The sequence below is a fragment of the Otolemur garnettii genome, unplaced genomic scaffold (genome assembly GCF_000181295.1).
Source record: "Otolemur garnettii isolate 467f Iridium unplaced genomic scaffold, OtoGar3 scaffold00284, whole genome shotgun sequence".
NCBI lineage: Eukaryota > Metazoa > Chordata > Mammalia > Primates > Galagidae > Otolemur > Otolemur garnettii.
Window position 1 is genome coordinate 316,569 of NW_003852679.1, and position 12,845 is coordinate 329,413.

A 12,845-nucleotide genomic window follows, 5' to 3' on the forward strand; every position below is an offset into this window, starting at 1 on the left:
CATAACCCCTCCGCCCTCCCCTCACATTTTAAACCTATCATAGGCCAAAGACTACATTCCTAGCCTTATATAGATTCAGCTTCATGAAGTAACCATGCCCTCTCAACTAACCCTATATAAGATTGTACCGATCCCTAATAAACAGCTTCGGCTCAGCCTTCTCCCTATACTGTATGAGTGGTTGTGTAATTGTGTCCACCCTTTCCCTCTCCCTGTCATACACCGATCACGAACTCCCCAACACCGCCCGCCAGTCAGGCAGTGTCACATCCTATTAAACAACATAGGCTTCACCACTTTTACCCTATTACAGGATTAAGACATTTATGCTCTACACCTGATAGATCCAACTTGTACTTGCAATATGCTCCATAGGTTTGGTCCCCCTACCAATCCTCTCTCTATTGACCCACCCCCTTACCTTCCTCTCTCTCTCTCCTTCTCTACTGCATCCTAGGCTATGGTTGTGATTCATCTTTCATATGCAATTGTGAGTGATTATAAATTGATTTCACAGTAGTACTGAGTACATTGGATATTTTTTTCCATTCGTGAGATACCTTACTAAGAAGAATATTTTCCAGCTCCATCCATATAAACATAAAAGAGGTAAAGTCCTCACAATTTGATATCTTCCAGAACCATAATAGTCAGAGATTTAACATCCCTTTGGCAGTGTTGGATAGATACTCCAATGAGAAACTATGCAAAGAAATTTGGTACTTAAACTTCACCATATAACAATAATTTTAACAGACATCTACAGAACATTTCAGCTTAACAAAACTGAATACACATTCTTCTCATCTGTCTGTGAACAATCCTCCAAAATTGATCACATCTTAGGTCACCTCACCAAATTTAAAAGAATAGGAATTATTCCTTGTATCTTCTCAGACCATCAAGGAATAAAAATTGAACTCAGTATCAATAGGAATCTGCATACTCACACAAAAACATGGAAAATAAATAACCTTCTGCTGAATGATAGCTGGGTCATAGACAAGATAAAGAAAGAAATTACCGAATTTTTGGAGCAAAATTATAATGAAGGCACAAATTAGTAGAACCTGTGCGATATTGCAAAGGCAGTCCTAAGAGGGAAATTTATAGTGTTGCAGGCCTTCCTCAATAGAACGGAAAGAGAGGAAGTCAACAACTTAATGGGACATCTTAAGCAATGGAAAAGGAAGAACATTCCAACCCCAAACTCAGCAAAAAAAAAAAAGAAATAACTAAAATTGGAGTAGAATTAAATGAAATCGAAAATGAATTATTCAAAAGATCAATGAGTCAAAAAGTTGTTTTTTTTTTTTTTTGAAACATTCAACTAAATTGATAAAACTTTGGCTAACCTAACCAAAAATAGAAAATTAATATCTCTAACATCATCAGTCACAAATAACAAAGGCAAAATAACAAAAGGCACCTCAGAAATTTAAAGAATCCTTAATGAATACTACAAAAAACCTCTATTCTTGGAAATATGAAAATCTGAAATAAATTGACCAATACTTGGAAGCATGCCACTTTTCTAGACTTAGCAAGAAAAAAATTGGAAACTTTGAACAGGCCTATATCATGTTCTGAAATAGCATCAGCTACACAAAATATCCCCCCAAAGAAGAATCTGTGACCAGATGGCTTCACATCTGAATTCTACCAACCCTTTAAGAGGAACTAGTACTTATATTATTTAACCTTTTCCAAAACATATAAAAAGAAGGTATACTTCCCAACACATTCTATGAAGCAAATATACCCCTGATCTCTGAACCAGGAAAAGACCCAACATGAAAAGAAAATTATAGACCAATATCTTTAATGGATATAGATTCAAAAATATTCAATAAGATTCTACCAAACAGAATCCAGCAACACATCACATGAATTATGCACCATGAACAAGTGGGTTTTATCCCAGGGTATCAAGGTTGGTTCAATATATGTAAATCTATAAACATAATCCGTCACATAAAATAAAAACACAGAATATATGATTCTCTCAATAGATGCAGAAAAAGCTTTTGCAATATCCAACATGCTTTCATGATCAGAACACTTAAGAAAATACAAATACAAATACAAATAATAATAAATGAAAAAAGAATGGAAGAAAAAATATCCAATGTCCTCAGTACTATTATGAAACAACCAATTTACAATCACTCACACTTTCATATGAATAATAGATTACAACTATGGCTCAGGATGAAGGAGGGTAGGGGGAGGACATGAGGGGACGGGAAGTCAGATCGAGGGAGGGTGAATGGTGGGATCACACCTATGGTGCATAATGCAAGTGTACTTGTCGGATCTATTAAGTATAGAGTATAAATGTCTTAACACAATAATTAAGTAAATGAGATGAGGTATATATTAACCAGTGTGATGTAAATGCTCCTCATTCTATATAAAATCATCACATTGTACCCCATTAATGCATTAATGTATACATTATCTATGTGTTTATGATTTAATAAAAAAAAAGAAAATAGATATAGAAAGGACTTTTCTTAAATTGATAGAGGCCATCTATACCAAACACACAGCCATTATCATATTGAATGGAGTAAAATTGATAACATTTTCACTCCTATCAGGAACCAGGCAAGGTCACCCATTGTCTCCACTGCTTTCTAAAATTGTAATGGAACTCTTAGCCATCACAATCAGGCAAGAGAAGGTGATTAAGGGTATCCAAATAAAGTTAGAGGAGGTCAAATGTTCACTCTTCCCAGATTATATGATTTTATACCTGGAAAACCCCAAGGATTCAACTACAAAACTCTTAGAAGTGATCAAGAAATACAGTAGCATCTCAGGATACAAAATCAACACCCACAAATGAGTAGCTTTTATACTTTTATATATACCAATAATAGTACAGCTGAAAAAACAGTCAAGGACTCTATTCCTTTTACAGTGGTGCCAAAGAAGATGAAATATTTGGGAATTTACCGACAAAGAATGTGAAAGATCTATATAAAGAGATCTACCAAACTCTGAGAAAGGAAATAACTGGAGATATTAACAAATGGAGAAACATACCATGCTCATGACTGGGAAGAATCAACATTGTTAAAATTCATATTACTCAATGCAATATACAAATTAATTCAATTGCTATCAAAGCACCACTGTCATACTTTAAATATCTGGAAAAAAATAGTATTTCATTTTACATGGAATGAGAAAAAACCTAGAATTGCCAAGACATTACTCAGAAATAAAAACAAATCAGGAGGAATCATGCTATCTGACTTTAAACTATACTATAAATCTATAGTGATCAAAACAGCATGGTACTGGCACAAAAATAGAGAGGTACATGTATGGAATAGAATAGAGGACCAAGAGATTAACCTAGACACTTAGCATCATTTGAACTTTGATAAGCCCATCAAAAATATAAATTGGGGGAGTGATTCTCTATTTGACAAATGGTTCTCAGTGAGCTGGCTGGTGACTTGCAGAAGTCACTGAAACTGGATCCACAACTTTTATGATTAAAAAAATTGACTCTCACTGGATAAGACATTTAAACTTAATGCATGAATCTATAAAGATCTTTGGAAAGAGTGCAGGAGAAACACTTGAAGAAATTGGCCTGGGAGAATACTTTATGAGGAGGAACCCCTGGGCAACTGAAGCAACGCCAAAAATTCATTACTGGGATCTGATCAAACTCATAAGCTTTCTGCACAGCCAAGAGCACAGTAAGTAAAGCAAGCAGACAGCCCTCAGAATGGGAGAAGATATTTGCAGCTTATGTTTCTGACAAAGGTATCACAACCAGAATCCACAGACAACTCAAACTTATTAATAAGAAACAAACAAGTAATCCCATTTCATTGTGGCAAGGGACTTGAATAGAAGCTTCTCTGAAGAAGATAGGCACATGGCTTACAGACACAGGAAAAAATGCTCATCATCCTTAATTATTAGAGAAATGCAAATCAAAACCACTTTGAGATATCATCTAACTGCAGTAAGAGTAGCACACATAACAAAATCCCAAAATTATAGATGTTGGCATGGATGTGGAGAAAAGGGAACACTTCTGCATTGCTGGTGGGAATGCAAGCTAATACGTTCCTTTTGGAAAGAAGTTTGGAGAATACTCAGGGATCTAAAAGTTGACCTGCCAATTTCTCTACTAGCTATATATCCAAAAGACCAAAAATAACTTTATAACAAAGATATTTGCACCAGATTATCATTGCAGCTCAGTTCATAGTAGTCCAATCATGTATGAAGCTCAAGTGCACATCAACCCATGAATGGATTAACAAATTGTGATATATGTATACCATGGAATTTTATGCAACCTTAGAAAAAGATGGAGACATTACCTCTTTTATATTTACATGCATGGAGCTGGAACATATCCTACTTAATTAAGTATCTCAAGAATGGAAGAAAAAGTATCCAAAGTACTTGGTACTATTATGAAACCAATTTATAATAACTCACACTTTCACATGAAGAATAGATCACAACTATGGCCAAGGATGAAAAAGTAGGGAATGGAAGGGAAGAATGGAGGTCAGTTGGAGGGAGGGTGAATGTGGGACCATACCTATGGTGCATATTGCAAGGGTATATGTAGGATCTATTAAGTATAGAGTATAAATGTCATAACACAATAAGTAAATGAGGTGAGGGAAATGTTAACTAGTGTGATGTAAGCATTCCAAATTGTATATGAAGTCAGCACATTGTGATTACTGCATTATGCATTGCCCCATAAATGCATTAATGTAAAAAAAAAAAAATAGACTATTCCAGATAAGCTAAAAAAAGAAAAAAAGTGGGAGAATATTCACAGCTCATGTATTTTGACAAATAACTTGGTTTCATAAGATATATAAAAAGCTCTACAAATGAAAAATAAATAAGAAAAAATAAAATACAAGTCCTTACTCTAACAATTCCTCAATCTCACCACTTTCCCTGCTGTTGAAGTTACAGAATTAGGAGTCCAGGGAGGACAAGACCACAAGAGTTATGAAGGTAGAACAGCAGAGAGGAAAGTGGATGAATAAAAGGTGTAATCTCTTGTGCTTACACAGTGTATGATTCCATTAATGCAAGATACTGAAATAGGCAAAACTATAGGCATAGAAGACAAATCCACCTGTATCCAGAGCTTCAGGTAGGGTTAGGAGAAATTTTTGGATGGCATATCTGCTCTGTATTTTACTATGTTGGTGGTGTGAAAAAACATATATAGATAGATAGTTGGGGATTCATTCAGGGTACACAGAACCAGGTTACATTGATTGTATTTGTTAGGCAAAGTACCTCTTATAATTTTGTTCTGCCCCCCAAAGTTATGTCACACAGTGACCCCCCCCACTCTCTTCCCTCTTTCCATTTTCATCCCTCCCCTTTCCCCACCTACTACCATGTACTAGGTCATTAGTTGTCCTCATATTAGAACTGAGTACATAGGATTCTTGCTTCTTAATTCTTGTGATGCTTTACTAAGAACAATGTGTTTCACTTCCATCTAGGTTAATACAAAAGATGTAAAGTCTACATTTTTTTAATGGCGGAATAGTATTCTATGGAAGAAATATACCACAGCTTGTTAATCCATTGGCAACTGTAAATTGAGCTGCAATAAACAGTCTAGTCAAGTGCCCTTACAGTAAAAGGATTTTCTTTTTCTTCTGGGTAGATGCCCAGTAATGGAATTGCAGGATCAACTAGGAGGTCTAGCTTGAGTTCTTTGAGGGCTCTCCATACTTCCTTCCAAAGAGATTGTATTAGTTTGCAGTCCCTCTGGCAGCATACATATGTTCCCTTCTCTCCACAGCACATTCTCATTGTCAGTGTGTAAGAGTTCCTTTCTCTCCACATCCTCCTCATCATTTGTTATTTTTTGTCTTTCTTATAACAGTCATCAACCTGGAATGAGAAAATACCTCATTGTGATTTTGATTTTCACTTTTGTCATGGTTAGCAGTATTGAGCATTTATTCATTTATTTTTTGACCATTTACATGTCTCCTTTTGAGATGTGTGTTCATATAATTTGGTAATTTTAATCAGTTTTTTTTATATTTAGATGTTTGTGTTACTTGTATAATCTGAGTATTAATCCCCTGTCACATGAGTAGTTTCCAAATATTTTCTTTTATTCTGTAGGTTGCCTTTCACTCTGTTAATTGCTTTTTTGAGTCTTTGTGATGTGGGTCATTCTCACGGGAGTTAGATGACATCTGAGGGTGGTTTTGATTTACATTTCTCTGATGTTTAGGGATGATGAGCATGTTTTCCATGTTTCTTAGCCATTCGTCTGTCTTCTTTGTAGAAGATTCTATTCATCTCTCTTGCCCAATGATTTAAGAGATTGTTGGCTCTTTTTATGTTGAGTTCTCTGTAGATCCTAGTTAGCAAGTTTTGGTCTGATTCAAAATATGTAAATATCCTTTCCCATTGTGTGGGTTGTCTATTTGTTTTGGTTGTTCTCTCCTTAGGTGTACAGAAGATTTTCAGTTTAATTAAGTCCCATTTGTTTATTTTTGTTGTTGCAATTGCCAAAGAAGGTCTTCTTCATTAAGTTTTTCTCCAGGCCAATATCTTCAAGTGTTTTACCTATGCTTTCTTTGAGGATTTTTTATCATTTCATGACTTAAATTTGAGTGTTTTAGCCATCTTGAATCAATTTCTCTGAGTGGAGAAAGATGTGGATCCAGTTTCAGTCTTTTGCATGTGGTTATCCAGTTCTCCCAGCACCATTTATGGAATAGGGACTCTTTCCCCTACTGTATGATCTTGTTTGGTTTATTGAAGATTAGGTGACTGTAAGAAAGATGTTAGCTTCATCTCCTGGTTTTCTATTCGGTTCCAGATGTCTATGTCTCTATTTTTGTGCCAATACCATTATGTTTTGATCACTATTGTCTTGTAGTACAGCCTAAAGTTTGTTAAGCTGATGACCCTGGTTTTGTTTTTACTACTACAAATTGCCTTAGCTATATGGTAGTCTTTCTGACCATACAAAATGAAGAATTATTTTCTCCAAGTCTTGAAAGTACAATGTTGGTATTTTAATAGGGATGACATTGAATCTATAGATTTCTTTGGGAAGTATAGACATTTTAACAATGTTGATTCATCCTAGCCATTAGCATGGTATGTTCTTTCTTCCATTTGTTAATATCTTCTGCTATTTCTTTTCTTAGGTTTTCATAATTTTCTTTATAGAGATGCTTCACCTCTTTTGTAAGGCATATTCCTAGGTATTTCATTTTCTTTGAAGATACTATGAAGAAGATTGTGTCCTTAAGTAGTTTCTCATCTTGGCTGCTTTTGGCATATTCAATTACTATTGATTTGTGGACATTGATTTTATATCCTGAGACATTACTATAATTTTTCATTACTTTTAGGAGTCTTGTGGTTGAGTCTCAGGAGTTCTCTAAGTATAAGATCACATCATCAGCAAAGTGGGAGGGTTTGACCTCCTCTGCTCCAATTTGAATGCCCCTTATTTCTTTCTCTTGCCTGATTGTATTGGCTAGAACTTCCAGCACTTTGTTGAATAGTAATGGTGACAGAGGATGACCTTGTCTGGTTCCAGTTCTAACTGGAAAAGCTTTTAGTTTTACTCCATTCAGTAAAATATTAGCTGTGTGTTTGTCATAGACAGCTTTGAGTTTAAGGAATGTGCTACATATACCTATATTCTTCAGTGTTCTAATTAGAAAAGGATGCTGTATTTTATCTAAAGGTTTTTCTGAGTCTATTGAGAGAATAATATGGTCTTTTATTTTGCTTCTGTTGTGTATATGTGTGTATATATATATATATATATTTGTTAAACCCATAAACTGCACATGGCAACAACAATGAATTATGTAACTTATATCTTGGTTTTTAAAATTACTTTTTCAGTCTCAAAAGGAAAAGAGGGAAAAGAAGAGAAGATGGATAAAAAGGAAAAAGAAGACAACCATCGGCACAATAGAGGATAGAATGGAAATATAAGGATTTCTATAAAGAGAAAATAGAAAATATGAAAAAATCAATAATTGAAAAGATAATGGTTGAGAATTTTTCTAACTTAAAAAAATACAGTTTAAGCTTAAAGGTGTTGGGGAAATTGGATATCCATATGTAGAAGAGTGAAAGTAGAAATTCACTTCTCAACCTATACAAATAATAAACTCCAAGTGGATTAAAGACCTAAATGTAAGGCTATGAAAAATTAAATTAGTAGAAGGAAATAGAGAAAACAATTAGGACATGGGTCTGGGAAAATATTTTATGACAAAGACCTCAAAAGCAAAAATAATCAAATGTAATTATATGAAACTACACACCTTAACAACCAAAGAAGCAATTAACAGAGTGAAAGGCAACCTACAGAATAAAAGAAAATATTTGGAAACTACTCATGTGACAGGGGATTAATACTCAGATTATACAAGTAACACAAACATCTAAATATAAAAAAAACTGATTAAAATTACCAAATTATATGAACACACATCTCAAAAGGAGACATGTAAATGGTCAAAAAATAAATGAATAAATGCTCAATACTGCTAACCATGACAAAAGTGAAAATCAAAATCACAATGAGGTATTTTCTCATTCCAGGTTGATGACTGTTATAAGAAAGACAAAAAATAACAAATGATGAGGAGGATGTGGAGAGAAAGGAACTCTTACACACTGACAATGAGAATGTGCACAGCCAAATACGGGAAACAGCAGAGACTACCCCCAAAAGTATAAATAGAATTGCCATGTTCTATAATAATCCCACTGCTAAAAATTTATCTAAAATGAGGCAGAGCAAGATGGTGGAGGAGATGCATCCCTGAGTCAATTCTCCTGGTGGTTTCAGGTGAGAGTGGGCTTGTTGGATCTCTTCTGCATGGAGTTCTTGTGCGGATAAGCAGCGCAGGGTGACCAGCAAAGAGCTGAATTGCTGGATTGGAAGTGTGGCCCAAAACTATGTTTTTTCTGGTGTCAGCCAGAAAAAACATAGGGCAACAGCGGAAACGGCGCCATCTGCCACCTGCAGTGCCAGGTCCGTGGCTTAGGTCACGGGGCTTGATTTCTGAGAGACAGAAACCAATCCCTCCCCCAAGAAAGGCTCCTGTGCCCAATTCGCGGGGAGTTTGCATGACTCGCGGAGGGTGTGGTGAGGCGTGCATTCCTGGGCAGAATTTGGTGGCCAGAAATGGGAGACATTTGGACCCAGTTTGGAGTGTTAGGGATCCAGGCATTCGGACAGAAACTCAAGGGGAAGGGACTCTCCTTCGGAACCGTAATTTTGGAAGTCTTTCTGGAGCTGCACTGACGCGGTGACAGGCAGGATGAATCGGTTCCCGTCTTGCAAACACTGAAGAGTCTTTTGAACGTTCTGCTCCAGCGGCAGCAGTTATAACCCCTCCCCCATCAGAAACAAACTAAAATCCAAGGGCAAAAGGAGCACTCTAGCTCTTTTCCCTTGGACCACACAAATTTGTTTGAGGGGAAACCAGGAGTTGAGTGCAGGGAATTGGTTCCCTTCCTACAAACACTGAAAAATCTTTTGAACGTCTCCCCGCAAGGGTCGGTGGCAACAGCAGCGGCGGCGGAGGCTCTGGCCCCTCCCACTCTGGAAATAAACTGAACACGGACCGCAAAAGGGGTGGTCCCAGCTTTTTTCCCTCGGACCACAACGGTTTTCTGTTCAAGGGGAAATTAGGAGTTGAGTGAAAGTCTGGCGAAGTGTGAACTTGTGTCCCAAGTTTGGAGGACAGATAGAAGTGGGCTGCCAGCCAGGAACCAGATGTACTGTAAAACCTCCAAAATGGCATCTCCATAACACCTCCCCCCAAAGCGCAGAGAGTTCAATATGATCTGCAGGGAGCCATCTGGCATCTGAAGTTAATCCAAGATACCCAACACTCTGTGGGAACTGTTGTAGGGAGAATCTGGCATCCTGCCAGCAAAGATTCTCCATTTGTTTTTTCTTTCCTTCTCTTTTCCCCCATTTTTGGTATTAGCATAGGGACCACTCACAGCGCCACCTGTTGTCTAGTAAATATACTGCAGCACAATTATATATATATTTTTTAACTGGAACCCCACCACATTGAAAAAGAGACTTGTTTGTATATACTCAAAAAAAAAAAAAAGGTAGTTTTCCTAGTGGTGCCCTCCTTTTTTTCTTTTTTTTTCTTTTTTTTAATCTTTAGTCTTTTACTTTTCATTATATATATATGTTGGCACTTTCTCTTCGTGGATTGTTTGCTTTCCTATTTGTTTGCTCTATCATTCTAAGACCAACATTTCTGTGGTTATCCTTTATTATCACTATTTTTTTTTCTTTTCCTTTCTCCCTTCTTTCATTTTTGATCTGTTAGTTGACTGGTTTGTCTATTGCTCTGTTTACTTCTTTGTCTGTTTGTTTACATGTGGCTGAGTGTCTGGGCATTGCAGTGCTTGTATGTCTGGTAGCATTTTAGTCTGTTTATTTGTCTGCCTTGTTTCAATGTACTTTGTACTTTGCTAAATCTCCGGGTTGGCTATATTCCCTAACTAAAATTTCACATTCAATAAGAATTTGGAGGAATAGCAGATGAGAACTGACTAGAGCTAGCTTTCAACATAAACGTCAGTTCAGGGAGAGAGACAACTACTGGAAGAACCCAACGAAGCTGAAAGTGGGGAGCTGAACTGACAGAAGAGATAGATAAACACACATCCTCCCCACCGAGGCTAACCACGACTTCAAGAAAACAAATTCCAGGCTTAGATTGAACCGAAGCGGAATATTCTACAGCTCCCATTGAGTCCCTGAGGCTGATAGGATTCAACTATCCCTGTTGGCTGGCCACAAAGAGTGGTCACCAAGTGGAGAAGGCATTGACATTACTGGGACTCTGTCAAGCACAAAACCCTGATGAACCCATTGACCTTACCTGGACTCTGGTAGACACAAAACCCTGACTCACTCGCCCATTGGATAGGACTGTGTTACAGAGTCTGGGTCAACAAAAACTATTGGTGGGGCTAACTGAGAGTGAAGTTACCAGAGTCCAGCGGCAAAGGGTGAGTAAGGAGGGGAAAGAGACTTCAGCCTCCTTACTCCAAATTATCTACTGAACAGGCCTTTCTGACTCCTCAGAGCATTAGAGCAAGCCACACTTATACCACCAGTAGACTCCTATTAATTAGTTGCTAGAGACCTTGTGATCTTTCCAACCAGGGAGTGGGTACTGACCAGGTCAATAGGTTTGGATCTCTTCATTTGGGCAAATTAACTGGTGGTTGAGGGAGAATCTCTGATGCTCTCAGGTTTTTCTCTGGCCCAAATTGTCCTGAAGTAGAATATTCTCCAGTTGTCACTGAGTGCCTAAGATAGTCAAGCCTCAGTTTCCTTTGCTGGTGGGGGTCGAAGAGCAATAACTGTGTGGGGCTGGCACTGGCTCTACTTTGATTTTGGCAGACACAGAGCCCTGCCACACTCGCTTATTAGGCAACTAGGTCACAGCCCCCTGGGGTCTCCAGTGACTGCGTGTGACAAAGTTACAAGGGGGGATAGGAGGCATCAACCTCCCTAGAATACTTTATTTGCTGGGCGGGTCCCTCTGACCCCACAGAACACCGGAGCAGGCCATACCTGTGCGACCAGAAGATCCCTGCTGTACAGTTGCCAGAGACCTCTCGAACTCCCCCACAGAGAATTGTGTTAACTGTGACACTTGTCTCATATCATTTGAACTGGGCCAATCACCTGAGAACTATCTAAAGTGATACTCTGGGGGTGTGATTGAGGGAATGTGTGGTTTTCCTTTCCCAACCATCGCCAGTAAGGGGAGGGGTGACTTAATCACAATTATTCCTCCACAGCTGATCTTAACCCAGAGTAATCAATTTTCTAAGGTAGAACAGATACCATCTGTAAACAAGATAGAGACAAGCAGACCTCTAGGCTCTCAGACTGTAGCATTATTTGCATCCTTGGCAAAGTTCTAGGGGAAAAGATACAGACCCTAGTCCCAGCCTTTGCCCAAAAAGGCCAGCAAAATATCACTCCCAGAGCTCCCAACCCAACTTCCTCCTACCAGCTCACCTAGCCAACCAGAGTAAATCCAGCATGGGGCGGAGCCAGCGGAAAAACTCCGGGAGTAGGAATAACCAAAAGAGCAACCTCCCCAAGGAAGGATGTGGCAGAGGTATCTGAAGATCCAACCCGATGGCTGAGATGACAGAATTTGAGTTCAGAATGTGGATAGTAAACAAGATTAATAGAATGGAAGAAAGGAAAGAGCTAGAATTTCAAGAAAGGATTGAAAAAATGTCTCAAGAAATTATTCAAAATATGTCCCAAGAAATTATTCAAAAGATGACTCAGGAATTCAACAATTTCAAAAATAAAATGATCAAAGACTTTGAAACTTTGAGACAAGAGGTTGTAGCGCTCAAAGATTTGTAAAACACGGTGGAATCTCTTCGTAACAGAGTGGAACAAACTGAAGAAAGGATCTCTGACATTGAAGACAAAGACTTTGAACAACCCCAACAGCACAAAGATGAAAAAAAAAATGGAAAACAAGAACGGATCTTTCTCTTAAAGAGTTCTGGCATAATTTGATGAAAACTAATATTCGCCTTATAGGAATCCCTGAAAGTGATGAAGCTGCCTCACAAAACACAGAGGCTCTTCTTCATGAAATATTGAAAGAGAATTTCCCAGACATCACGAGAGATCCAGAATTTCAGATAGCAGACAGTTTCAGAACCCCAGCACAACTCAACCCAAACAAGACATCCCCCAGGCACATCATAATTAAATTCACTAAAGTTAATATGAAAGAAAAAATTCTGAA

At 37.8% G+C, this 12,845-nt stretch overlaps 1 protein-coding gene across 1 annotated transcript in view; it reads right to left on the reverse strand.

Annotated features, from left to right (window-relative positions):
- Nucleotides 1-9,263: 9,263 nt before the first annotated feature.
- The window catches only part of LOC100955207 (disintegrin and metalloproteinase domain-containing protein 32-like), a 196,496-nt gene continuing 192,914 nt past the window's right edge, over nt 9,264-12,845 (reverse strand). The window contains exons 18-19 of the mRNA XM_012813618.1: nt 9,547-9,696; nt 9,264-9,434 (exon numbers count right to left, since the gene is read on the reverse strand). Of these exons, the coding sequence (XP_012669072.1) occupies nt 9,264-9,434; nt 9,547-9,696 (321 nt within the window). The remainder of the gene's footprint in view (nt 9,435-9,546; nt 9,697-12,845) is intronic.